Source organism: Zootoca vivipara, chromosome 6 (assembly GCF_965207765.1).
Source record: "Zootoca vivipara chromosome 6, rZooViv2.hap1.1, whole genome shotgun sequence".
Classification (NCBI taxonomy): Eukaryota; Metazoa; Chordata; class Lepidosauria; order Squamata; family Lacertidae; genus Zootoca; species Zootoca vivipara.
The window spans coordinates 37,211,172-37,238,747 of record NC_142589.1 but is presented as its reverse complement, the minus strand read 5'-3'; the positions used below and the strand labels follow the sequence as shown (position 1 = coordinate 37,238,747).

The 27,576-nt window shown below is 46.3% G+C and overlaps 3 protein-coding genes across 6 annotated transcripts in view; 1 reads left to right on the top strand and 2 right to left on the bottom strand.

The window, feature by feature from the left end:
* GALNS (galactosamine (N-acetyl)-6-sulfatase) overlaps nucleotides 1-6,012 on the bottom strand; it is a 52,821-nt gene extending 46,809 nt beyond the window's left edge. Inside the window, exons 1-3 of one of the 2 annotated variants that reach the window (XM_035117998.3) lie at nucleotides 5,430-6,012; nucleotides 660-783; nucleotides 149-223 (exon numbers count right to left, since the gene is read on the bottom strand). In XM_035117998.3, coding sequence (XP_034973889.1) covers nucleotides 149-223; nucleotides 660-783; nucleotides 5,430-5,534 — 304 coding nt within the window. In that variant the 5' untranslated portion in view covers nucleotides 5,535-6,012. The remainder of the gene's footprint in view (nucleotides 1-148; nucleotides 224-659; nucleotides 784-5,429) is intronic. The other variant, XM_035118000.3, reaches the window with a different exon arrangement.
* Nucleotides 6,013-6,045: 33 nt separating this feature from the next.
* TRAPPC2L (trafficking protein particle complex subunit 2L) lies at nucleotides 6,046-10,342 on the top strand. 2 transcript variants are annotated; one of them, XM_035120967.3, is made up of 5 exons: nucleotides 6,046-6,088; nucleotides 7,379-7,551; nucleotides 9,169-9,256; nucleotides 9,367-9,446; nucleotides 10,175-10,342. In XM_035120967.3, the coding sequence occupies exons 1-5, from the start codon at nucleotides 6,056-6,058 to the stop codon at nucleotides 10,218-10,220; spliced, it is 420 nt and encodes a 139-aa protein (XP_034976858.1). In that variant the 5' UTR covers nucleotides 6,046-6,055; the 3' UTR covers nucleotides 10,221-10,342. The 2 variants fall into 2 exon arrangements, with proteins under 2 accessions (XP_034976858.1, XP_060132023.2); XM_060276040.2 differs by having other exon boundaries at nucleotides 6,046-6,220.
* A 3,127-nt stretch (nucleotides 10,343-13,469) lies between these two features.
* On the bottom strand, nucleotides 13,470-24,766 carry PABPN1L (PABPN1 like, cytoplasmic). 2 transcript variants are annotated; one of them, XM_088670990.1, is made up of 8 exons: nucleotides 24,747-24,766; nucleotides 21,994-22,172; nucleotides 20,498-20,638; nucleotides 19,545-19,612; nucleotides 18,607-18,713; nucleotides 17,145-17,232; nucleotides 16,428-16,573; nucleotides 13,470-13,583 (listed from the first exon to the last, which is right to left on the bottom strand). In XM_088670990.1, exons 1-8 carry the CDS (start codon nucleotides 24,764-24,766, stop codon nucleotides 13,544-13,546), a joined length of 789 nt encoding a protein of 262 aa, XP_088527116.1. In that variant the 3' UTR covers nucleotides 13,470-13,543. The 2 variants fall into 2 exon arrangements, with proteins under 2 accessions (XP_088527116.1, XP_034976482.1); XM_035120591.3 differs by having other exon boundaries at nucleotides 20,498-20,603; nucleotides 22,001-22,172.
* Nucleotides 24,767-27,576: the final 2,810 nt, after the last annotated feature.

The window sequence follows — 27,576 nt, the reverse complement described above, 5'->3', positions numbered from 1 at the left end:
TTGTTAAGTAAGTAAGTAAGTAAGTAAGTAATAAATAAATAAATAAATAAATAAATAAATAAATGTCTTTAGTGGGGGAACTTGAAGCAAGACCCCAACATTTGGCTTGCAAAAGCAAAGGCTCATTTGCTGGAAAAGAAGGACATACCATTTCTGGCATGGGCATTTGTGGTGTAGAAGCCATTCCTGATGGGGAGACGACCAGTTAAGAGTGCTGCTCTTGCTGAGGAGAGAAAAGCAAGGGGTGGGGGCACATAGAAGTAACTGTATATATCAGTTGGGTGACTTTCTTTTTTAAGACAACATCCTTCCTGCTTCAATTTTACTATTTCATCACATCCAGTTACCACAATCTCAGTCTGTGTGGCTGGGGGAGAGCTTGGAGGCATTTCAAGGAAACAGTTACCAGTATTATAAGGTCCTCCAACATAACAATTTCTGTTATTATTTTTCTTTAAGAAAATGTGTTCCTAGAGTATTAGGTTCTAATACTGCTACTATTATTTATCAAAGCACGTTTGATTTGCAATCTTAATCTTTAGAAGTTGAAGACAGCAATTTGCCTAATGTGATTTCATGACAGAGGTATGACTTGTACCAAGCCCAACTCTCCACCCCCTAGACAGCACTGCTTTTCTAGAGCTTTGGAGTTTACTCACATGGAGAACAGAGAGGGTTGGCAGTGTAGAAGCTTGGGAAAAGCATTCCTTCTGCAGCCATCTGGTCTAAATTTGGGGTTTCTTTGGAAGGATTCCCAAACACACCTAGGTCACCCCAGCCCATCTGAAGAAATACCAGGACACAAGACAAATAAACGACAATTAATCAATTGAAAGGACTAGTGTACATTTTTATCATTCAGCTATTTAAAAACTTTGCTGTAATACCCAAGCACATTGTACAATGATTTCCACTGCTCAGCTGCCTGTTTAATGGAGAGCAGCCTTTTCAGCTTCATGGAAACAACATGGATTATTGCAGGGCAGCGAAGGGAAGAGAACAGAGTCAAGTGACCTTCAGAAACACAAGGAACAGGTTATTCACCATTTCCAGTTTTGTACAATAGGAGGTGGGCTGGCAGCGTCCAAGAAAATTATGGGGGAAGCCAAGAAGCAGATCACGCCATCCCTGGCAACACCTCTGTGGGAAGAACTGCATCACATTTTCAGAAACCCTTCTGTATGAAATGTCAGGCTGGGTCAGATCAAAGGTTCACAGAGTCCAGTTTTCTGTCTCTATCAGTGGTCAGTCAGATGCCCCAGAGAAACTCAATAGTTGAGCAAGATGCAAATAAGCCATTCACTGCTGTATGCTTTCAGTGACAAGCAATCATAGATATGCTGTAAAGACCAATAGCCATTGATAGACCAATTCTCCATGATTTCCCTCTAATCCTCCTTTCAAATTCACTACCACAACTTTGTGAGTGAATTCATTCTTAAGACAAATTATGTACAGCTTGATGAAGCAAGTTGTTTTGTGGTAGTTGCATGAATCCCCCCTGGGATGGGGCAAAATCAAGAGAACTTCCAACCTTTTGGAAAACGGCACCATACCTAGCTTGTCCTTGCTGGCACCTGCAGCTAAAACACTCATTCCTGCTTCAACTGCAACTTTTTCTTGACACATATTTACTGAATATAATAAGGAAAGGGGATGAGAACCGTTTTGTAGCATAGGAAAATACTCAAATCAACAGGAGCCCCCTTTTTAAGGAAAAAAAATTACACCAACAATTTCAAGCAGCTAAAAACAGAGTGCAAAGAGTAATAGCCTGAAACTAAAAAGAAATGCAAGAAACACATTATAAAGCATTTTTCTAACACTACGGTCAGCAGAGCAGTGGAATAATTTCCCTAAAATGGCTTATGAATCACAATCACAAGAGGTGCTCAAAAACAGACCGAGGCCCCAGACCTGAACTCTGGTTGTTGTTGTTGTTTAGTCGTTTAGTCGTGTCCGACTCTTCGTGACCCCATGGACCATAGCACGCCAGGCACTCCTGTCTTGCACTGCCTCCCGCAGTTTGGTCAAACTCATGTTGGTAGCTTCGAGAACTCTGAACTCTGGTAGAAAGTTCATATTGCTAAGCCTTTTACTGAGACCAAGCAGTGTCCACTATGCACAATCCTCCTCACTTCAGTAGGCAAGTTTGTGACCCTCATGTGAGGGATAGTTTTTTCAAGTGTTCAAAATGTGCACTCTTATATGACAACAGCCCCGTAATGGTCAGGTCTTTTATTCACATATGTCAGGTGCGAGAGAGTGGCTTACCGAATCTCATATGGACAACTATATTGGTCTGTGCTGAAAGAAATGCAGTGGCACAATAAGGACTGCAGCAGCTTAACACATACAGTGATGCCTCGCAAGACGAATTCAATTCGTTTGGCAAAAAATTCATCTTGCGAATCGTGGTTTCCCATAGGAATGCATTGAAATTTCTTTTTTTGCCCATAGGAACGCATTAATTAAATTTCAATGCATTCCTATGGGAAACCGCGATTCGCAAGACGAATTTTTCGCAAAACGAATTTCCAACTCAAAGAACTACGGTTCCAGCTGCTAGCCCTCTATTTCTGAATGGTTTATACCAGGCATCCCCAAACTTCGGCCCTCCAGATGTTTTGGACTACATTTCCCATCTTCCCCAACCACTGGTCCTGTTAGCTAGGGATCATGGGAGTTGTAGGCCAAAACATCTGGAGGGCTGCAGTTTGGAGGTGCCTGGTTTATACTGTCCTTTGCATAAGCCACAGGGCAGTTTACAACAAGGCAAACAGTTAAAAATCCATAAAAACCCAATCCTTTAAAAACACATAACAAAAAATCACTGCTGAAACACTGAAAAAATGTATCCTAATTAACCACCTAAAAACACAGAGAAATTAGGCCAGGAGGGACAGGGTTCCATTGAAAAGGCCCTTTCCCAGGCCCCAACATTGTGTATTTCATACAATTTATTATTTAGAAATAAACCTCATTTATTTAGAAATGTAATTCACAACTTATTTGTAACGCACCATTCCTCCAACACAATCTCTGTAAAACTTTGCAAACTCCAAGCTGGCCCAGGACGGTCTCATGTCATCTTACAAAAGAATTACAACTCAGTTTACATACCAAGGCAGGAATTCTGTATCAAAGTGCAATACTCCAGCTGATAAGCCATTTGCCTCAAATGAGCATCCAGCACCAAAAGGAACATTTTTCATAGGCTTCCTGACACATATATGCTTTGGGACCACCAGCACCCCACCACCCCAAAACCAGTCCTTAAAGAACCTGATCTAGGCTGCAGATCAGGTCTTCATCTCTCCAACTCCTCATGGGCCAAATTCTGTCACAGTGTCATAAGGTGATGACTGTTGCCTCTTAGGGCTTGCAAAGAGATGTGTGTGGTGTGTTAAAGTGCTACCGATCAGCAGGTTTGTAGTCACTGCCTATCAGCTGATAGCTGGTGCCTTTGAGGCTGCATTCTGCAGGAATCAGCTATGTAATGGAAGTTCCCCATTCAGAAATCGGTTCTGCAGTCAATCCAGTCATGCCTTGACTCTTGACATATGATGCCAGGTGTGGGGCAAGTGGGCATGGTGTAGGGAAAAGAGGCTTCCAGGCCAAATTTGGCCCATGGGTCAGAGGTTCCCCATCACTGCTTTAAAGGGAAACCGTTCCTCTCCCTTCGATATTGTGGAAGGGGTGGAAAATTGTAAATTAAAAAATTGGTTTGAAGAGCTAGGTCAACAAGTAACTGATTACTGTATTATTATTTTTGCCTCGCTGCCTTCCCCAGGAAAACCTGGTCTTCAATGCTGAACAAATGGCAATTTGGGCTTTCCAGAGATTGCTGTTTCCTCCAGTTCAGTGACAAAGAATGAATTTACATGGGGAAAGTGCCAGGACAAAAAAAAAAGTGTTTGGACACAGTGCTTTAAAGCAGGCATCCCCAAACTGCGGCCCTCCAGATGTTTTGGCCTACAACTCCCACAATCCCTAGCTAAGAGGACCAGTGGTCAGGGATGATGGGAATTGTATTCCAAAACATCTGGAGGGCCGAAGTTTGGGGATGCCTGCTTTAAAGCATGGGCCCGTGCCTAAAAATGCAGCAGAAAGGGAAGTCTGGATGAGCCCTCATTGTCTCTTTCAGCCTAACTTACCTCACACAGAGTTGTTGTGAGGATAAAATAAGTGAGAGAAGTGAGAGAGCTCCTTGGAGGAAAAGTAATATAAACATAATTTTTAAAAAATGTAATAATGTACAAACTGACCCCCAAAGATAAAGCACCACAGTGTTTTGTAAGCAACTGGTATTACCTTGAATGCTTCAGTGACAAAAGTCAGCTCTTCATAGTAACTCTTCCTCTCTATCAAAATTCAGAATGGAAGCTCTTTGGGCCAGAGAACTGTCTTTTGACCAACATTCATTGATGTGGTGGTGCCTGTATATATGTGTTGTATATATGTGTGTGTGTCTGTCATCATTCATATATATCAGGCATGTCCAACAGGTCAATCGCGATCTACTGGTCAATCGTGGGGCGTCCCTGATTGATCGCATGATTCTGAGCAATCCCCCCCCACCAAAAAAAATGCTCAACAACTCTGGCTCCCCCCCAAAAAGCTCAACAACTTTGGTTAATCCAATGGATGGATCACTGCCATTTTTTTAAATAGTGGGAGTAGATCGCAGTCTCTTGGGAGTTGAACATGCCAGATGTATATGATGTATATTCATGTATATGGATGGTATAATCCTAGAACTAGGCTTCTGTTAAGTTGCTGGAGCCATTTTCTAATACATATCACACTTATTTATTTAATTGATTTCTCTCCCACCTCTCCTCCAAGGAGCTCAAGGAGGCATAAGTGGTTCTCCCCCATCTCCCCATTTTACCCTCACAACAACGCTGTGAGGTAGCTTAGGCTTACAGGCAGTGATTGGACAAAGGTAACCCGCAAAGTTTTATGGCTGAGGGGGGATTTGAAGCTTGGTCTACCAGCTCCTTGTCTTGACTCTCTAACCACTGCACCACACTGTCTAATGTAAATTCGTACATCACACACACACACACACACACACACAAATTATATACAGTATAATATATATATATGTCGTTTAATACAGCACACACACACATACAGTACTGTACCAGTGTATATGTAAATGACAGACACACACACACACACCTTCTCAAATGTTTCACACCTTCCAAATGGGCTCCACAATGGAAGCAATGCTACCGGTACTCTCAGCACCCCACTTCCTCCAGGAAGCAGGCCCACCCAGCGCTCCCCAGAGAGGTGGCCCTTTCCGCCCCTGACCAAGGCTCCCTCTCTCCTCCTGACCCCTTTTCCTCACGAGAGGAGGAAGCCCCCCCCCTTGCAGGGACCACCCCTCCTTCCCTTGCCCCCCTCCTTCCCAGGCTCACATCGTCCATCAACAGCAAGACCAAGTTAGGGGGTCGTGGTAGAGTGGCGTTGGCGGCCCTTCCCGGGCCGCACAGTCCCAGCAGCAGCAGCAGCCCCATCTCCATGGCAACCACTCCAAGCCCACCGCGAGTCCGAAAAAAAGTTGGGAAAGAGGAAGCGGCCCAAGGAGCACGTGGGAACACTCAGGGTAACTAGAAAGTCACTACCGGTTCTCCATTGAACGCGCTGGATTAAAGACATGGGAGGGACTCAAGAGGGAGCACTTTAGAAAGAAGGAAAGAGCCCACGCCACACTTTTGGCATATGGTATAGTTTTAATTATATGTAGTAACCCACCCACAATATGGGAGTTTTGTAAATACTGTATAGGTGAAATAACTGCTCCTGGCCCCGCATATGGCGGCAGCGGATATGCTGTTTAAAAAAAAGCTAGAAGTGGGAGGAGACTGCCTAGTAACCCTCGCCTGTAGTCTCTACGTAGGAGAGGGCCGGCTCTTTCACTCGCGCCTGAGGACAGTCACGTGCGCAGAGCCGCGGAGGCGGAGCCGTGGCCCGCTGGGTTCATTGGTTCTCCGTAAAAGAGAGGGAGGGAGGGAGGGAGAAAGCGAACCCGCCAGTACCCAAGATGGCGGTTTGTATTGCTGTGATCGCCAAGGAGGTGGGAGACCGGGCAGGGGCAATTGAGGGACGGGGCGGTGGGTGGGGGAGCGAGGGAGGAAGGGGAAGGGTGGGGGAACACAAGAATTGCCTTGTCAGACGTCCCTGGGAAGCCGTTAACCAGGGAATGAGGGTAAAACCTCTCTTCTGCTATTCTAACCCCCCCCCCCAACGGGTACTTAGCTAGGTAATCTATGGAACTCTCTGCCACTAGATGTATCGATGACCACCAACGTGGATTGCTTTGAAAAAGGGTCGGACAAATTCATGAAGCAGGAAAAGCTATTAATGGCTATGCTCTTTCTACACTGTCAGAGGCAGGTTGTCTTTGAGTACCAGTTGCTGGAAACAGCAGGGTGGGAGAGTTGCTCTTGCATCACGTCCTGTTTGTGGGGCTTCCCATTGGGGCATCTGGTTTGCCACTTTGATAACAGGATGTTGGACTAGAAAGATGGACCAGATTGAGCCCGTCAGACTCTTACGCTATGTTCTTAAAGCAGGGCTGCTATTTTCGGCACCTTCTGAGGCCGACACCCCAACAGTGGGGCGGGAACTACTTCTGATCCCTGGAGTCCCTGGCTCCTCCCTTGTTGTCACTTCCCGTTCAGTTGCATTCAATAAGCAAAAAAGGAGCAATAGCTGCAAAAGCCTCTTTTAAACTTGCTCTCTCTCTCTGGGCAGTGATGCAGGTTGTGCATTAAAGGTAGAAGGACAATTGAATGGGTTGCAGTGACAGCAGTGATGAGGAGTTGGTTTTTGACAGTTTTTTTCTGCTTTCCCAAGTAATAATCAGGGAGGGGGATAAGGGGAGGAAGCAAAGCTCCTAATTCATATATGAACTGTATGTGGAAACCTGTCAGACTTGTTGGGGCACATCCTTCCATAGGGATGTTGGAATCTGGGGGTTTAAAGCTGCTTCACCTTTCTTTTTCTGCAACCCTAACTGGAAATAATCTGGGTTGCATAAAAATTCAGATATGAATATTGTTTTATTGTTTCTTGCCTGTAAACAGCCTTGAGTCAAAGAAAGGCAGAACATATTTTAATAAACATGTACTTAAAATGTGACCTTTGCTTGGGGATTTGAATTCTTCCAGCTGTGAACCAGTTGTTGGGGGCTTGCATCTGGCTTGATTGACATAGGTGTCTGATTTCGATTCTGTGTTAAAATCGGTATGGAAAGGTACTACTTAGAATAACTATCCTGTTTTTGGAGAGGGCATTAGAACTACATTGATCAGTTGGATCACTTCATAGTTCAGTAACTTGGTGGTTTGTTTTTTCATTCTAGAACTATCCTCTGTACATCAAGAGCATTCCGACAGAAAATGAACTGAAGTTCCACTACACAGTCCACACGTCTCTTGATGTTGTGGATGAGAAAATCTCTGCTATGGGAAAAGCTCTTGTGGACCAGAGAGAGCTCTACCTGGGGTTGCTCTACCCAACTGAAGACTACAAAGTGTATCTTAGATGCCTTTTGGGTTGAATGAGGAGTTGGCCTAGATCACATTCAAGATCCCTTCCAGCTCTGCAGTTATGTGATTGTTTCTCAGGGTCCCTTATTGCAGTCTTGCTTCATTATTCCAAGGGAACTTAAAGGAGGGTAAAGTTCTGATCACAGCTGGGCTGCAGCACTGGAATTTAGTTGGATCTGTTGCTGTTTAGTTTTGAACTAGTTTTGTGTGCTTTGCTATACAGTGGTACCTTGGGTTAAGAACTTAATTCGTTCTCGAGGTCCATTCTTAACCTGAAACTGTTCTTAACCTGAGGTACCACTTTAGCCGCTGCATGATTTCTGTTCTCATCCTGAAGCAAAGTTCTTAACCCGAGGTACTATTTCTGTGTTAGCGGAGTCTGTAACCTGAAGCATCTGTAACTCGAGGTACCACTGTATAGAGAAAGGTCTTAGCTCAGTAGTAAGGCACTAACTTTGTATGCAGAAGGTCCCAGGTTCAATCCCTGGAATTTCCAGGTAGGGCTGGGAAAACTAGAGAGCTTCCAGTCAGTGCAGGCATTCCCGAGCTTGATGGACCAATGGCTGACTCAGTATAGGCAGCTTCCTATGTAGTTTAGAAGTTAAACAGTGGTTAAGGCTGCATACAACTGCTCTGTGGCCTTAAGACTGTGCAGTGAACAGCCACTACTGAGCAGCTTGTTCATCCAGTTGAAGGACAGATCTGGAATGTGGTACCACAGGAGCCCCTGGAACTGAAATCTAAAGTCGATTGGTTAAAATAGGGTGTGGGTTGGGCTTGCAGAACGAGTGACAGTACAGAGAGCTGCTGTGTATTCAGTCTGAACCCAGTTACATGTGGGCAAGCTGCTCCTTGCTTAGGAAGTGTTTAGCATAACCCAGTTGTTTTGTGCTTATTTGTTAAGGGCTCAGTGATGGAGCACATACTTATTTGCCTCTTCAGAAAAGGCTGAGAGATTCTTGTTTGGAACCCTGGAAAGCTGCTGCCAATCAGTCAGTGTATATCAGTGGTAGCTAAACTGTGCCCCCCACTGCAAATTTTGCTTAACTATAACTCCCATAGTCCTTAAAAGGTAAAGGGACCCCTGACCGTTAGGTCCAGTCGCGGACGACTCCGCAGTTGCGGCACTCATCTCGCTTTACTGGCCGAGGGAGCTGGCGTACAGTTTCTGGGTCATGTGGCCAGCATGACTAAGCCACTTCTGGCGAACCAGAGCAGCGCACGGAAATGCTATTTACCTTCCCGCTGGAGTGGTACCTATTTATCCACTTGCACTTTGACGTGCTTTTGAACTGCTAGGTTGGCAGGAGCAGGGAACGAACAACGGGAGCTCACCCCGTTGCAGGGATTCAAACCGCCGACCTGCTGATCGGCAAGCCCTAGGCTCTGTGGTTTAGACCACAGCACCACCCACGTCCCATAGTCCTTAACCACTGGCTATTCTTGCCAGGGCTGATGTGAGCTGGGATCTTCAAGGGCCTCCCCTAACACCAGGTTAGCCACCCCCGGTGTAGACAGTACTGAGAGATGATGGACCAGTGGCCTAACTTTGTCTAAGGTGGCTTCATACATTCTTAAAAATAGACCTTGACTGCTAAAGCAGATATGGCTACGTGACCAATTCCAAGGTGAAGTTTGTGATGGTGGTGGATTCTTCCAACACGGCACTCAGGGACAACGAAATCCGCAGTGTAAGTACAGGGCAGCTGCAGGGAGCCAGTCAAAGTAGAACTTCCTTCTGCTTACTCAAGACTAATTGGTCCCTACATGATGGTCACTGAAGTGGTTCTTCCCTTTTCAGATGTTCAGGAAGCTGCACAATTCCTTCACAGATGTCATGTGCAACCCCTTTTATAATCCTGGGGACCAGATCCAATCCAGGTGAGTAGGCTGGTGAGAGTACCTGTCTCTTTGGAACTTAACTAGTTTTGTTGGTCTTACAGGGCTGTTGGAAGCGTTGTCTTGCCAGAATCCGCTGAACTATTCTAGTGGCAATTAGCAATATTATCCTGAGCCTCTCCCACATCTGCCCTGCCCTGCCCTGCCCCGTTTCCCCTTCCAAAATCATGGAATCATGCCATAAACCTTCATGTCAATTAAGACCTTAGGAACTCCCTCACTTGGTGTCCCCCACTTTCTGGAGGTACAGCAGAGTGGGCTTCTCATGGATTGTACCCAAATTATGGAACTTCCACCTGAGGCGTTTTGCCTGGTTGGTTGTTTACTATTTTTTAGATCAGCCTTTCTCAACCTTGAATCCCCAGGTGGTGTTGGACTACAACTCCCATCATTCCTTGCCAACATGTCTAGTGGTCAGGGATGATGAGTTTCCACGCATACGTAGAAAATATGAGTATGCCCTAGGATGGAATGAGACAGGTGAAGCACCCTGCTTTTTAAATGCTGTCTTGGACACCTGTGCTTTCAAATCTACTTGCAACGTTGAGGAAACTGTTTTAAAGGCAACAGTGATAGATGTACTCCTGGCAAACGCAGCCATATAAGTGAAAAGCTGCCTTTTTATTGCTCCATTATCTTAGTTAGCTGGTCTGTCTTTGATGAACCTCTGCCCTGCTTCTTTTAACACTACCTGTCCCTGCTTTTCCAAGGGCCTTTGACAACATGGTGACATCCATGATGGTGCAAGTTTGTTGAAGCTTCTGCCTCTTCTTCCAGCTGCTTTACCTGAGACAACTTGCCCCACTGTACAGAATTGTTTGTCGTGTATATTCTGCCTTCCAAAATCCCACATTGTATAATAAAACCATTAACTTAAAGTCAGTCTGTGTTTGTTCACCAAGGTATATGGAAGGGGGTGGTTGTAGCCATACCATGAAAAAGTTGGAGAAAAGCCCCTCTTGCTAGCAAGATGTCTCCCAGGTAAGAGAAACAACTTTGATCAAAGACACAGGGGTCCCCAAACTTAAGGCCGGGGGGCTGGATGCGGCCCAATTGCCTTTTCAATCCGGCCTGCAGACGGTCCGGGAATCGGCATGTTTTTACATGAGTAGAATGTGTCTTTATTTAAAATGCATCTCTGGGTTATTTGTAGGGCATAGGAATTTGTTCATCCCCCCCCAAAAAATATAGTCCGCCCCCCCCCCAAGGTCTGAGGGACAGTGGACCGGCCCCCTGCTGAAAAAGTTTGCTGACCCCTGGATAAGAGCATAAGAATAAGCTTGCTGTATCTGACCAGTGACCCATCTACTCCAGCATTCTTTTCCTATGGTGGCCAGGCAGGTACCCATGGGAATCCTGCAAGTAGGCCCTGACCACAACAGCACTCTCTTCACTTTTGGTTCCCAGCAATGGATGGAGAACATAGCCATTGATAGCCTTATCATCCATGAGTGTCTATAATCCTCTCTTAAAATTATCCTTGTTGGTGGTCCTCACTGCCTCTTGTTGGATGCAGTAGATCAACCCCAACAAGGTGTCCCCCAAAGTGGCCTATTTACTTGAGCTTGGTTCTGCTTCCTTAATGGTTCTAAACCTGTTACCAAAGAACTGGCTATGGCAGCTCAGAGGGGCTATTAAAAATGGGAGATTAAACCATGAGAGTGGATCAGAACTAAAGTCAGTATTTTGTCTATTCAGAGTCCACATCAGATTAGAGGTGCTTGTCACACAAAGACTGAATCTGGGATCTTCTGCCTGCAAAGCACCTGCCCTTCAGCTAAGTCCCTTTATTGGATTGTACTACTTCAGTCTGCAGGTGGAGCTGCGTATTTAAATGCCCCTTAAAAAACCCTTTTAGTCCAGTAGGTTAGCATGTCAGGGAGACAATCTCTGACCTTCTGTGTTCATGGAGGACTTTTAAAAAACCTGAAAAAAGTAACAGGAGAGATATTAAAAACCCAGTCACCAATTTGCTATCCAGTCACCAATTTGCTATCCAAAGTGGTATAGTCCAGAAATAACTGCATTTCATGGTGTTTTTATGTTTATGCAACGTGACCTCTTAAAGGAGGCAGATTAGCCCAGAGAGAAGTCCACAGCCAATGCTTTTGTTGTGGGTTTAGTTTAATCAGTTGGATCTTTTATTTTATTAAAAAATATTAACTTACAAACATTACCACAAACGGCATCTCTATTCACATACATAATTAATACAAAAAAACCCTTTTCACTCTGCTTATTTCAACTTCTGCTCATTTATTACTCCTTTAGGATACAATCCCCAGGAACATTTCTCCTCTGCAGCTCTCTTACACAAGAGAACTTCCCAGGGTATTTATTGTTTTTCTTATCCCCTTAGGACTTGAAGTTACATCTTTTCCCTTGCCAAAATCTAAAGGTCATGTGTTTCACCCTGTAAAGGTGACCTACAGCCACCCCCAGGTACCACACTTCTTGGAATTGCAGTGCTTGAGGAAAAGATTACTAGAATGAATTATGGAATTTAACAGATGTTTCTTTTAGAATTTGCTGGCTACTGTAAAAACACTAAATGTGAAATATAAATTTAGTTAAGATGTGAGCTAGACTGTCCATTCCGGATAACAGTGCAATTCAGAAAACAAGGTGATAAGTTTTGCCCATATGAACAACTTTCAAGGTTTGAGTTTATTATTATTATTTACGTTTTGATCTGGCAAGTCCTATTATTTCAGGGTTGCAGAAAGCTGCTTTTAGTATCTATCATTTCATTGGGATTCTTTTGGACTGGAATGAAAACAGTCTAAACAGAGATAAATAGTAGGTGAGTGCAACAGTAAAAATACTCATTTAAATAGACAATAGGTTAAGCTTTTCTTAAATTAGTTTTAAAAGGAGGGTATGATAGGAAAGAAATGTAAGACATGCAAGGCAGACAGGAATAAAGGGGCCCTGCTGCCTCCACCACTACCCCTTGGTGGTTCTCTTCCCAGCCCACCAAAATCCACACAATTTCCTTCATTTGGCCTCCACAGCTCCTCCCAAGCTGGGAAGAGAATGGAATTTAAAAATGCTCAGATTAGACCCATCAGTTTAAGGTCAAGCACGTAGCAAAGTTGTACAAAACTAGCCCACCCTTTTGAGTTACACCTTCATCACAAGCCCATGTAACAAAAAGTGGCTCTACACAACTAGGCTGAATGGGGTGCAAAGGTGCAAAGTATTACACAAAGACACCTAAGGCTGATGAGAGCTTCACAACACATCTGCACTGCACACTTAATCCAGTTTTTTAAAAAATAAATATATATACAATTAATGGCTTTGGCCAAGGAACCTTGGGAAGCATAGGAGTGCATGCTTTCCAACAGGACTTGGGATCTAACTGTATTTGTTTGTGATCATATGAGAGGGTGAGCAGAAGGACCGTGATATTATTAACTCAGTTTACGATTCATAGGACAGACACTCTTTTAGATGCAATGGTGAGGAAGGGGTGGGGAGAGGAAGAGCAATGGAAATAGATGGCCTAGTTGCAAGACTTGTTCATCACTAGCATGCCAGTTGTTTGTTTCTCTATGTAAGAGTTTGATCCGGCCTCTTTCAAAGGAAACAAGTCCTCATTTGGGTTTGGGTGTTGGACATTTAAAACACCTACCAGGATGCTACTTTGTCCCCTTCTGAAGCTATCCCTAGAGTCAAATGCTTACCAAGAAAAACAACAGATGAACATCCAGTGAGGATAATACAGCATGCCAAGGATCACGGAAAGGGTGGCAGAGAGAAGTGGGGGGTTTCCAGACCCTACCAGAGTTCTAATTGTCTACCCATCAAGAGAAAATTCAAATGAAGCTCTAAACGATGACATATAAATTTGGGGGGGGGGAGTCATTTTTTGCACCCATTAGGCCACTCCAGCATTTCTTTTTTCCTTGCCCAAGGAGGAGATACCCTCTGGAAGACTGGCATACAAGTTCAACGCTTGCAAGTCACTCTCACAGGATAACAAAGGAGAAACATTCTTTGGGCGGATCCACTTGCTTTTGCTCCCCTGTTCCGGTTCAAGTTGAGTCCTGGCTTGGGTCACCTTTTCCCACTGCCTAGTAAGGCATGTACCAAGGAGAAAGTCTTCCACGGCCCCTGAAGAAGAACACACATTGGCAATGGCAAAGGTTAGCCCAGATGTTTCACCACCCCATCCCTGGCCTATGCATCATTTATTCAAAGGGATAAAATAAAATATTGAATTATTAAATTGAAGAGGCGCTTTGTCTGATTTCATGCTGGTGCCAACGAAAGAAACAATGGGGGGCAGGTGCAGAGAAAGTGGGGAAGGGGGATAGTTGCTTTGCATGGCCACGGCAGTCCCTTATAGCAGGGATGGGGAGCATTCTTCAGCCTGAAGACCACATTCACTCATGGACAATTTTCCAGGGGCCGCATACAAGGGTGGGCAGGGCCAGATTAACAGTGGGTGGAGCAATGGATGTGACTCTTACCTTAACACCCATATAGGTTACATTCTAGCCATGCTAGTACCAGAGGTTTCTACCTGGCACAAACACCCCTATCTCCATCTTTGCAAGCTAGAGGCGTCGTCGCAGGTAAGCATTCGAAGATGGGAGAGTGAGGCGAGGGGTGTGGCCAGAGGAGAATCCCAAGGGCCAAATAAAGAGTCTTGGAGTGCTGCATTGGGCCTCTGGGGCTGAGGTTCCCCACCTCTGCCCTATAGATTGCTGCTGAATGAATGCAGTCCTTAACAGAACCCTTGCCTATGATGTATTTTGCTCTTCCACAATCCACCCAACTCTTTGTTGCAGAACTGTAGACCTCCCTTATATGAACTTCCCTTTCCCAACACCCCAACTCCAGGATGCTGTCCCCAAAAACCATCTAAAATTAAGAAATGCATACACAATGGAGTGGAAGAGGTCAGGAGAAGCAAAGGGAACTGGGAGGAGAAAAGGAATTTCTTGAGACTCTCCATAAGCCAATCTAGATGAGTAAATGCATCAACTTGGCCCCTAAGAAAGTTCTGCCTTTCCTTCATATAAGCCACTTGCTCATTAGCTACAAGAGCCATCCATCACTGATAGAATTGATTCCCAGTGCCCTTGTCAAACTGCATTCAGGGCCGTGGTCAGCTGGAGCTATGCACAAAGCTGTGCGTATATTCTATGCTGTGTGATCTCGGTGTACAAGTATGGTATTGTTTTACCACTGAAAACCACACATAGCAAATTTCTAGCCCTTAATCTTAACTGGGTGACTTTCAGACAGTCACTGCAGGTTGCTGTGAGGATAAAATGGGAATTGGAAAACCATGTGCACCAGCTTGAGCTTGGAGGGAAAAGGTGGCATATAAATGCAATGAATAAAAAATAAAATAAATGATCTTTTGCCATTGCTTTTTTTTCATACTGTTTAGTGTTTTTTTACTTAGTTTTTTTACTTTTAATGGTTGGGCACATTGGGTTCAGTTTGCTAAAGAAAATCGGGACCTAAATTATTAAAATAAACCCTTAGTTATCACAGTTAGTCCAGACTCCCAACAGCAGCAGAGAGGATTGACAATGGTGTCTAGAGACAGCCCTAAACACAGATCCCTCTACTCAGACCAGCTTTTAAAAAGGTAAAGGTAAAGGTACCCCTGACCGTTAGGTCCCGTCGTGGATGACTCTGGGGTTGCAGTGCTCATCTCGCTCTATAGGCCGAGGAAGCCGGCATTTGACCGCAGACAGCTTCTAGGTCATGTGGCCAGTATGACTAAGCCGCTTCTGGCAAACCAGAGCAGCGCACGGAAACACCGTTTACCTTCCCGCCAGAGCGGTACCTATTTATCTACTTGCACTTGACGTGCTTTCAAACTGCTAGGTGGGCAGGAGCTGGGACCGAACAACAGGAGCTCACCCCGTTGCAGGGATTTGAACCGCCGACCTTCCAATCAGCAAGCCCTGGGCTCTGTGGTTTAGACCACAGCACCACCCGCGACCCTACCAGCTTTTAGATCTTGCAAAAGACAAAAAAAGTTGTTTTCGGCTCATCTAGGGCAAAGGTGTCAAACCCCCCACCCTCGAAACAACTTTGTGATGCTGAAAGTGCAAGCCAAGCCAGAGCAGCACAAGCGACACACTCGCTCCCAGGCACGCTCCATGCCAGCTGCTTTTTCTGGGATACTGAGCTGACGGATTGCTCATTTCTGTTCCTTCCGATATGGAAAAGAGAACTGCTGCCCATGGGCACCACTAAGGTGTCCAACTCCTTGTCTGCGTGCAGCTTACAGGCCCTGCTGGCCACGCAGATGCACAGGTGATGCTGAGCCAGCATGACAGCAGCAGCACCCAGGAGCCAATGTGCTTCTAGTGGTAGATTGTCCTAGCATCTTATACTGTCCCCCAGAAAGACGGTATATAGCAGGAAGAGGTCCTCAGTTCTCCTTCAGTTCCTAGCCTCAGAGATCTAGGGCTGCATGCAACTAAGTTGTTGCGCTAGCAGAAACCAGCAGAATGAGTCCTGAGTGTGCTATGGGACTCCCCTCCACACACACACACACACACACACACACACCTGCTCAGGTAAACCCTCTGGACAGCATTGGGGTGTGGGAAGAGAGGATGGAAGAGCATTCCATCTGGCAAACAGAAATGCTTGTATTGATGATGATGATGAAGAAGAAGAGTTTGGATTTGATATCCTGTTTTATCACTACCCTAAGGAGTCTCAAAGTGGCTAACATTCTCCTTTCCTTTCCTCCCCCACAACAAACACTCTGTGAGGTGAGTGGGTCCGAGAGACTTCAGAGAAGTGTGACTAGCCCAAGATCACTCAGCAGCTGCATGTGGAGGAGCGGGGACGCGAACCCGATTCACCAGATTACAAGTTGACCGCTCTTAACCATTACACCACACTGGCTATCATTGATGGAATGATAGCCTACTGTGATGTTGGACAGTTCACTGGCAACATCACTCACAGTCCACTCACCTGTACACCCTTCCACGTGGCCTTAAACGCTGCCCTCCACAGAAATTGGAGCGGCGAGGCAGAGCCCCCCGGCCATGGAAACCACCCCGGGAACCGCCCCGGTCCGTGGAGCTGATCCCTGGCATGTTGGTCCTCTTGGGCAACACCTGAAGTGAAGCAAAGACAACATGGTGCCACAAAATTAGCTCGCATCACTTACAGCAGAGATGGGGAGCCTGCTCCAGGTGTTAATTTCACTACACCACCCTTCAGCCCTGACTGAGCCTTGTCCATGCTGGCTGGGCCTGATGGAAGTATTGAGCCCAACATCTGCAGAGGGTGCAGGTTTCCACATCCCTGTCTTTCCATCTTGGACTGGGCTGTGAACACATGATGGAAGGCACCTTGAAATTTTGCACAGAAGTGAAACACTGGGCTGCAGCTACATAGAAAGGAAGTGAAAGGCCACTTTGGAAAGCAACACACCCACGTTTGGAAAGACGCAGATAGGGAAAGGTATATAGGTACCCATAGACCAGTACTGTCTACTCTGATTGGCAGCAGCTCTCCAGGGAGAGAGATGCCTTTGCCATCAGCTACTTACGGGGAGGTGGTGCCAGGGATTGGGCCTGGAACCTTCTGGAGGCAAAGCAGGTCCCCTACCCGCTGAAATACAAGCCCACACCCCAAGTTGGGTTCTGCATCCCCAGACACCCCTCCTCTTCCCATGACACACACCTTGATGATACGGCCTCTGAAGGTGCTCTCGCCCAGCTCCACAGCAGCCTTCACAGAACTCTTGTCAGCAAACTCAATGTAGGCATACCTGCAACAATAGGAGGAGCTGTGAAAGCCACCTGGGGCCAATTTACAAGCTTCTGATGGGAGAAAGCTGCACTTGTCAATTCCCCCTGGGGCCACTATGGGAAGCAGATTTGTCTTCCTCATTGCATCTTTATGTGGGGTGCCCCCAGAATGTCTCCGTTTTCAGGTGCGATTCAATCACATCCCTGTCAATTCAGGTTGTGCACTTAGAGTGGATTCAAAGCTCCTGAAAAACAAACCAGCTTCCCCAAAAGACTGGCCATTTTGTGGTAAGGAAAGTGATGGCAAAATGCACTGGAAACTGTTAGGTAACACTATCTTTGATGCAACGCCACCTCCTCCACAAACAAATCAGGCTGAATGCTACTTCAATAGCCAGCATTGTCTTAGTGCAGGCATGTCCAACAGATAGATTGTGATATCTACCGGTAGATCACCGGACGCCTGTGGTAGATCACCGGTAGAACACTGCCCCCCCCAAGAAGCTCAAGAACTTTGGCTACCCTACAAAAAGCTCAACAACTGTGACCCGAACCCCCAAAAAGGGGTAGATTACTGCCAGTTTTTAACTCTGTGAGTAGATCGCAGTCTCTTGGGAGTTGGCCATCTCTGACTTAGTGTGTCCCTGCAAACAAATCAGGGTTAATCTACTATTTTGGAAAGTTGTGTGTCTCTTTGTTCACTATGCATGTAGACACCTCTTAAGATACCATAACCAAATTTTGTGTGATAGTTTCCTGAGGTCAAAAGGCAGGTTTCTGTCTGTTTGTATGCAACTGGATGCCGCTGTGAATCAAGATGGTTGACTGAACCCTTCAAAAGTGCACTGATTTCAACCCACTGATATAAAAACTACTGTACATTGATTTTTTGGTTCCTTATAATTCCCATGCAATGCTGGGTATGAGGCTTTTTAGCATTCGATAAAACAAGCCTTCTGGAAGCACTCTTCATCTCAATGACTTGCTGGAGCAATACAAAACCTTTGGAAAGGCACGATGGCCACTCAGCCATTTACAATCTGCAGTGTCAGGAGTGGAGAGACAGAGAGGAACATGTCCGATCCAGAGGGGCAGCCTCAGGGGTCAGACTCACTGGGCACCTGGCAAGACCCACACCCGGCCATGTTGCACATGGCTGATCCCCAGAGCCCTGCATGTACAGGATGATCGCTTTCTTCATCACCATCTTGGCTTGTTCCATCTGCCCTCCTGTGAACCATGAGAAGAGCAAAGAGGAGGAGCCAGTCCCCCCAGTCTGCATTCGCTCTGGCACCTGGAAGCCATCCCATCCATCTACCTGGCCTGCAAGAGAGGCAGGCACCCCATCCTTCAAAACCACAAACGCCCCCCTTCCCCACCATCAAATCACTTGCCCTTTAGGATGACCGGAGAACTTGTCGCAGAGGATAGTAACTCTGTTGATCTGACCGCAGCTGTTGAAATGGGACTCCAGCTCTTCTGCGCTTCCACCGTAATCCACCTATAAAGATCACATCACATGTGTCCAGACTTCTGCCCCACTGCCCAAGGATTCAGGGAAGAGGCAGAGGCTAGTGGGGAAAGCATCTGCTTTTTGCAGAGGGTCCCTAGTTCAATCCCTGGCATCTCCAGCTAGAGCTGGGGGTCTCCCCTTGTCCGAAACCCTGGAGAGCTGCTGCCAGCCAGGGTGGACAATATTGAGCTTGGTGGTGATGAATTCAAATCATATCCTGCCCTTCTTCTCCCAGAGGAGCCCCGGGCAGCAAGCACATCAACAACAAAACAATATTTTTTTGGGGGGGGGCATTCTAAAATCAGTTCTCAGGGCTGCCAGGACCACTGCCTTTCAGACATCAAATGCCTGGGTAAACAGGGATGTTTTTGATTTCCTCCTGAAAGTCAATAATGAGGGAGAGGAACACACCTCAAGAGGGAGCGCATTCCACAAATGGGGAACCGCCACCAAGAAGGCCCGACAGAGCAGCCCCCAATGGACTGACTCAGTGTGTCCTTATGAGAATACACAGCGATTTATAAAGATCAGCAAAGCCTCTGCAGCAAGAGAATATTTAACCACATGCTGTGCACGTATCAGGTCCTAAAAGCCCCTTCCTCCTGACCTCTTCTAATTGCTGGGAGTTAATGTGTTTTCATTTTTGGAAGACTGGGTGCTGAAGCTCATGCCTGCCAATCACAACTGTTCTCATATCCTAACCATGTGTTTTGCAGCCAACTGGTTGGCATCACAACAACAACGGGAGCCTGTTCTGCAGGGCCTCTAGCCCAGACACTCAATGCTGCTCCAGCTCCCTTGAAGCCCCATCTCACTTACATTTCCCACGTAGACAGAGCGCTGGTCAACTTCCATTTTTTCCGGAGTTATCGGAGGCAAACCAAGATCTGCGGAAGCGGAGAGGAGGAGACCTCATGGGAATCGTGGTATGCCAGAGGTGGTTGACCTGTGTCTCTTCAGATGTTTAACTAGACTCCAACTCCCATCATCCTTGACCACTGCCCTGCCTGGAAGGGGCTGATGGGAGTTGGAGTTCAGTTTCTGAGCTTTGAGAACCTGCTTTTGAGTTCTCAGCCCTTTGAAATTAGACCACTTTTAAAAAAAATACATTTATATCCCACCTGTTTCAAAAGGAGTTAAAGGCAGGGCATATGGCCTCCTCCATTTTAACCTCAAGACAACCCTGCAAGGAAGGTCTGCCTGAGCATAAGCAGTGGCTAGCCCAAGGTCACTCGGCCACCTTCATGGCTGAGTGAGAATCTGAAGGCAGTTCTCCCCTGTCTTTTCCCCAGACTATTAGCCACTGCAGCAAGCTGGCTTTCGTGACTTGTAGTGTCCTCATAATACCTGTCCATGCAATCTTGAGGTCCAGAAACTCAAGGATTCAAATTTACAGAAGTTATACTTAATGCAGCTTCTTTTCCAAAAGCCTTTGCCAGCCTAGTAACCTCCACTTGTTTGGGATGGCAACTATCATCATCCCCAGCAGTGCCCTTCCCACTTGTGATTCCCAATGGGAGCCTCACATCAGGATCTAGCCACTGTTCAAAGGAACAACCCAGGTTCTGCCCAAAGACTTGCAACCTAATATTACAGGTAGTGCCCAGTTATGACTCCCTTTTTCCATTCACTTGCAGGCACTTGAGGTGGCATTGTCCAATGCTACAAGGTCTTCTGGGGCACACATAACTTTTGGAATCACACAGTGAAGCTGCTTGGGATAAGAGCATGCCGCTGTCAGCCAACCCTTAAAACACACATGAAAACCATACCTGCCTCTGATCTCATGATGAGGTTCTTTGCTTCAGCCTGCAGCTCCTGCAGCCACTCCTCTTCCTTCTCCATCTCACGGACCCTGGCCTTGATAGCCTCCAGTTCCTGCATAGCAAGATTGCGGGAGGAGGCAATAAGAGAGGTGCACAGGGTTGTGTGGAAGGAACACAGCAGAGTAATCAGCCCATCCTTGGGTACCACCAGGGCTTAATGTTCAAGGAGGGAATGAGTGAGGCTTCTGTGCAAAACTAGGCTGCCCATTCTGATTGGGAAGCTCCGTCTTCTAGACCTCCAATTCCAAAGCTCTTTGCAAACTTAAAAGTTCCACTGTCGGTTAAGTAAATAGGGGTGTGTGTGTGTGTGTGCGTGCATGACAGCCTCTCAGCAATATATTTCTAGCTCCAATGAAACCATGTTGCAAGAAAGCACCCTTGAAGCTGGTCCCTTTTGGATTTTATTTTGTTTTTTTACTTACTTAAGCTTAGCAACCATAAATCCACCAGTCATCAAAATTGATCACAGGCTGACTTTACAACAAATCAGATATACATAAAAGCACATACTGTATAAAATATGGAGCCAGATCAACAATACTTTAAACATGTACTTTAGATGTCTGAACAAACAAGGGCTCTATCCATCTCCCAGATCATCTTTCACCCACCTGGTGCACTCCAGTTGTTTTGGATTACAACTTCCATCACCCCTATTGAGCACTGATGGGAGTTGTTGTCCAAAACATCTGGAAAGCACAGGATTGGTGAGTGCTGACCTAGATTAAAGCAGCATTGGTGTCAGGCAAACCTCCCAGCAGAGGGTATTCCAAAACTGGGGCAGCACAGCTGAAAAAGCCCGTTTCCTCATTGCTTTTGCACAGCACATCTTACCTTACCTTACTGCCATCCAATAAAGATCAGGCTCAACCAGTAGCCCTCCAGCTGTTGCTGTTGCTACTACACTTCCCATCAACCATGACCACTGGCCATGCTGACTGGGGAGTGTGGGGTGTGATGGGAGTCCAACAGCATCTGGAGGGCCACAGCCTTCAAGTCATCCCTTAGAGCAGGGTTTCCCAAACTTGGGTCTCCAGCTGTTTTAGGACTACAGTTCCCATCAGCCCTGACTGCTAGTCCTGCTAGCTAGGGATGATGGGAGTTGTAGTCCAAAAAAATAGCTGCAGACCCAAGTATGGGAAACTGTGCCTTAGAGCAGGCATCCCCAAACTTCGGCCCTCCAGAGGTTTTGGACTACAATTCCCATCTTCCCCGACCACTGGCCCTGTTAGCTAGGGATCATGGGAGTTGTAGGCCAAAACATCTGTAGGGCTGCAGTTTGGGGATGCCTGCCTTAGAGGCTCTTTCTGTTATTGTTTCTCCTGCCCCAAAAGAAGCCAACATAGTGCCTTCCAGATGTTGCTGGATGACAACTCCCATCATCCCTGGCCATGCTGGCTGGAAAAGATTTAGGAGTCCAACAACATATGGGGGCCAGCCCAGACTCACAGGGTCTTCCACTTCCAGGAGCTCCTTTGTATCTCCTTCCAGAGGACTCAGCTTGGTCTCTTCTTCCAGGTGCTTCTGCCAAGCTGAGATTTCAGTCGCATCCCAGGGGGAATTGGCAGTGGCTAGAGACGGAGGGTTGTGCCACCAGGATTCAGCGTCAGGGAACTGGGGGCTTAGGGAGGAAAACAGAAGCACCAAAAGTGAGCTGGAGCTCTAAAGTAACTGGGAATTTACACAGACTCACCCAGCCTTTGCCCACCTGTTTTCCTTCATGTGTTCTGGACTATGACTTCCACCAGTCCCAGGACACAAAAACGTAAAGCACAGAAATTTGTGCCCATGGAATGCAGGCTTAGCAGCTGGGCTAATTCAATTCTTTCCAACAACCACAGACACTTATAGCAGGAGTAGGAAACCTGTGGCCCTCCAGATGTTGCCAGACTACAGCTCCCATCATCCCTGCTCATTGGCTATGCTGGCTGCTCAGGCAGTTGGGAGTTGGCATCCAGCAACCTCTGGAGAGTCACAGATGTTCTCCACCCCTGACTTTTAAAGCATAGTCCTAAGATTCCTCACTCATCACAGCTAAGCCCCACTGAGTTCAGTAAGGCTTATTCTCCAGCATGCACATAGGACTGCAGCCTTTATGTGAAGCAGAGCCAGAGAGGAGTGGAGGGGGCAGAGTATATATCTAAGGGATCTGAGGCAAAGCAATAAACGACATCCTTCTTCTCCCAGCCCCCAGTCCAGTCTGCCTGAGGCAGAAAACTTCACAAGTGACTCCCATCTTCCCTGGCAATAGAAGCAGAATGATAATAATAAAGTAAATAAAGTGCAATTTGCTGCCCTTTCATGACATACATAAATCAGATCCCTAAGGCAAGCTCTTCACGCTGTCTAATGGTAGAACAGGTTCCCAGGAACCAGGTTAGAGGCACAGGGGAGCTTCAGGGACGGAGTGTGCGGGGTGAGTGAAACTGTGTGTGTGTGTGTGTGTGTGTGTGTGTGTGTGTGTGAGAGAGAGAGAGAGAGAGAGAGAGAGAGAGAGAGAGAGAGAGAGAGAGAAAGAGTGTGGAGGGGGCAGAGTATATATCTAAGGGACCTTTTTCAGGCTGAGGGTCACATCCCCTTCCAGGGACCACATGCAAGTGGAGGACAGGGGTAGAGGGAAAAGTGGGCGGTGCAACAAATGTAAATTTTACCTTTATACAGTAGGCTAGTTTCTACACACACTCACATACTGCTCTTTCTCCTCCATCCAGGCAAGCAAGAGGCCTTACTAAGGACATATTACCGCTCGGCAAAGACACTTGAAGAGGGAGTAAAGCAGGGTCGGTGAGTGTTGTGGGTGTGTAGCTCCGAAGACTCACTTGGGCAGATAAAGAGGGGGGCTCTTTTTGGACCCCAAATCCAGGGCTCCCCATCCCCATTATAGCAAGATACACCCATCTTTAAAAGACGCCCCTATTTTGTAAAAATGAATATATGCACAGGGAGCAAGATGACTTTTCATAGAATCATAGAATCATAGAATCATAGAATCATAGAGTTGGAAGAGACCACAAGGGCCATCCAGTCCAACCCCCTGCCAAGCAGGAAACACCATCAAAGCATTCCTGACAGATGGCTGTCAAGCCTCTGCTTAAAGACCTCCAAAGAAGGAGACTCCACCACACTCCTTGGCAGCAAATTCCACTGCCGAACAGCTCTTACTGTCAGGAAGTTCTTCCTAATGTTTAGGTGGAATTTTCTTTCTTGTAGTTTGAATCCGTTGCTCCGTGTCCGCTTCTCTGGAGCAGCAGAAAACAACCTTTCTCCCTCCTCTATATGACATCCTTTTATATATTTGAACATGGTTATCATATCACCCCTTAACCTTCTCTTCTCCAGGCTAAACATACCCAGCTCCCTAAGCCGTTCCTCATAAGGCATCGTTTCCAGGCCTTTGACCATTTTGGTTGCCCTCTTCTGGACACGTTCCAGCTTATCAGTATCCTTCTTGAACTGTGGTGCCCAGAACTGGACACAGTACTCCAGGTGAGGTCTGACCAGAGCAGAATACAGTGGTACTATTACTTCCCTTGATCTAGATGCTATACTCCTATTGATGCAGCCCAGAATTGCATTGGCTTTTTTAGCTGCTGCATCACACTGCTGACTCATGTCAAGTTTGTGGTCTACCAAGACTCCTAGATCCTTTTCACATGTACTGCTCTCAAGCCAGGTGTCTCCCATCCTGTATTTGTGCCTTTCATTTTTTTTGCCCAAGTGTAGTACTTTACATTTCTCCTTGTTAAGGAAAGAAGAGTTCAGGAAAGAAGGAAGCAAAACACTCCAGCAGAAAAATCCAAGGGAAATGGAGTTTTGCAGGTAAAAAGCCAGCTAATTTGGGGAAACCAGATGCCCTTGAGAGCACCAGCCTTCCTTCCTTTCTTTTGCCAGGTACCATGGTTAGAAAGCAGCACCTCACAGTCACCTTTTAAATGTCCACAAATGTTTGCTTTCTTTGCTTTCCCATAATAAATATGCTTGCTTTTAAGGTGCCACAATGGAGTTTGCTGCTTTGGGATGCAAAAAGGACCAGAAGCCCCTATCCCCTCCTGTACACCTTTCTCAAGTGCTTTCTCCCAGCTGGCAGGGAGGACCTTGCACCCACCAGGCCCTGGCCCCACCCATCCTGAAACCAAGAAAGAGGATTACAGAGCTTCAGACCCACTCAAGTTTCTCCCTCCCTCTTTATAATTACCTTGCCCCAAGTCCAAACATTGCTGCTCACTCACACCCTTTTTTTGCAAGCAAGTCCACTTCTGTTTTATCTCAGGTTAAGGAAGAGGCTCAGGCCAATTTGGAAGAAGCAGCAGGTGAAGAAGGTTTCTGGGCTTCCATTTGATACATCAACAGCCAATCAGATGCAGAGTTTGAGCCCCTGGAGGTGGGGCTAGCTACCTTGATGGGGGCAGAGAAGAGAAACACCTCCTGACAACCAATTCCAGGTCAGTTTTATTGGTCTGTTTAAAGGCACTGCACTTCTCAATTGCATTTAAAAATCTCCAAGCGATATACAAAAATGCAACACAAAAGCAGAGAGTGTTTGCAGCTCTGGTTAAACTTGCAAAGGCAAGTTGAATTCTCAAGAAGCTGGGAAAACTTTGTTGACTACAGCAGAAGATATGGGATGCTGCCAATTATGACATACGAGTTTACATTATTTTAATTAGCTAAGATAATACAGCATGAGAGTTTCTGGGGAAAGCATTTGTTTGAAATGTCGATGCAGGCTATTTATAAATACCTCCAAATATCAAGTGTGTGTGTGTATGACTGATAGTTTTTTCAAATAAATAAAGACAAGATTTTATATAAAAAAGACACAAATACAGAGATACAACATAAAAATTAATAAATGCAGCATATTAAAGAAACAGTCTGCACTAAGAAACAGACAGGGTGTTCTCTGGCCTCTTCAGTAGCTGCAGCTTTTGTAGCTGGAGTCAGTCGGGGCTCCGCCTTCCCAGGCTAGGTGGAAAAAGGCTTGCAAGGCAGGAAGCAGGACTCCCAGGACTCACAGTCAATATGGGGCATAGTTTGTTATAATCAGGCCTGTGGAGCTCACTGCTGCACAAAGCTGGTTAAGATGTGTCCTTTCGACTTAGCTGGTTTTACTAGTAATAATAGTCATGGCTTTGCATGTGTATGTTGATTTAAAGTGTTTAAAGTGTTATGGTGTGTTTGGGGTATTGGGGAATGGTAGTACCTCTGGCAGGGGACATGTGCTCTTTCTGGGGCACTTAGTTCTCACCTGTGGCTCCTGTAAGCATGAGACAGTGGCCACACCCCAGCTTTCACTGGCCTGCTAAACCAGGTGAGGGTAGCCGGTGGGTCTCACACCCTCAGTGAGTTAGGGACTTCCCCTGCATGTGAAGACAGGCTCTGGCAGACTGAGCGGACAACAAGGGTTAAGAAGGCAGTTTCTGCACATGCTGTAGAGGGAAATGTGGGGCAGAAAAACTCTGATCTTCAACCTCTTCTGCCTTGTGGGATATCATCAGGAGAAGAAATGGCTAAGGAGTAAATGCTACACAAATCCAGAAGTGAAGTCCCTAAGGCAGTTTGATGGCACCTTCTACACCTCTTTCTGGCAGCTCCTGTAGCCAAGCTGGTGCCAGACATATTGTTCTGCTTTCCTTTGGACCACATCAGTGAGGCTGTTGTGTATTAATGTAATAGCACAGCCAAGTATGTATTGTAATACAGTGGTACCTCGGGTTACGAACACGATCCGTTCTGGGCTGCAGTTCGTAACCCGAAATGGTCGTAACCTGAAGCGCCATTTTGCGCATGCAGAAAGTGCAATTTCTGCGCTTTGCGCATGCGCGAACCGCACGCACGACGAAAATACTTCCAGGTTAGCGGAGTTTGTAACCAGAGGTGTTCGTAACCCGAGGTGTTCATAACCCGAGGTACGACTGTATAGAGTTTATTGTATTGTATTACAGAGTTTATTTGAATGTACAAGTTCCAGCGAGAACATCTATCATTTGCTGGTTCAGGGTGCAAGATTTGGATCCTCTGCCGGATTGGTTTCCGCGGGAGGGAATCCATGCCATTGGTTCCCACCAAAATGTATCTTTTCCCTGCTAGTCCTCTGTTGTTATATAAGCCCAGTTTTCCCCATTCCTGTGTTCTGGCTCTTACCTGTTCTTTGAAGTAAAGAGATGTTGTACCAGATCCTCGCCTCCAGCTTCTTATCTGCACTGGGCTGTAATCGCTGAATAACCACTACACAACAGAGGCCAAGATGAAGGTCTTGTTGTCTGGGCAGCCCAGGACCTCCATACACACGGCTCAGGCTTGTGCCCCAGGGAGGCCACTTTGGTACTGCTAACGCAGTGGTTTGACTTCACCCCCAGAGGCGCACTCCATTTCCTCTTGAGACACACGGATGCCAACAAATTGTTCTGGGGCTGATGGAAGTTCTCCCAAACATCTGGAAGGCACCTGTTCGGAGTTCCCTGGAACTCATGGGTAATTCAGTGAAACTGTTTGGCTGGAGATTCAGGGCAAATGGAAGTATTTCGTCACACAGTGCATAATTCATTTAAGGAGCTCTTTCTGCCAAGAGATGTGGCAATAGCCACTGGCTTACATGGCTTTAAAAGGGAATTAGACCAACTCATAGAGGAGAAGGCGATCAGTGGCTATTTAGCATGGTTATATGAAACCTCTGTGTACAGTGGCAGTTTATCTCTAAGTAGCAGATGCTGGTGAGCCATTGAGGGAGAGGCTATTTCTCTAATGTAACCTCCTTTTGGGTTTCCTAGAGGTGTCAGGTTGCCTGCTGTGAGATGCTAACTGAAACGGGACCTTTAGATTTCACCCAGCGGGGCTCTCTATGTTGATAGTCTAATAACTCCTCCCCTTTTAAAATAATTCAGGGATCTCCAATTATTGTTCATGCTGCAGACAACAACATCTGGAGAGTAGCAGGTTCCCCATCCCTGTACAAAGTCATGGAGGAAGAGGAAAAGTTATTAGCCAGGATAGCTGAGCTCAGTGGAACCTCCACAGCCAGCGGT

Bases quoted from the DNA above. Each gene is read 5' to 3' on its own strand.
- TRAPPC2L (XM_060276040.2), top strand. From the start codon at position 6,056: ATGGCGGTTTGTATTGCTGTGATCGCCAAGGAGGTGGGAGACCGGGCA. The intron at 7,552-9,168 runs GTATCTTAGATG...CTGCTAAAGCAG, and splicing joins CCAACTGAAGACTACAAAGT to ATATGGCTACGTGACCAATT. The intron at 9,447-10,174 runs GTGAGTAGGCTG...TGCTTTTCCAAG, and splicing joins GGGGACCAGATCCAATCCAG to GGCCTTTGACAACATGGTGA.
- PABPN1L (XM_088670990.1), bottom strand. From the start codon at position 24,766: ATGTTTGGACTTGGGGCAAG. The intron at 18,714-19,544 runs GTAAGTGAGATG...TGATCTTTATAG, and splicing joins GCTCTGTCTACGTGGGAAAT to GTGGATTACGGTGGAAGCGC. The intron at 13,584-16,427 runs GTGAGTGGACTG...GTTCTTCTTCAG, and splicing joins CCACGTGGAAGGGTGTACAG to GGGCCGTGGAAGACTTTCTC.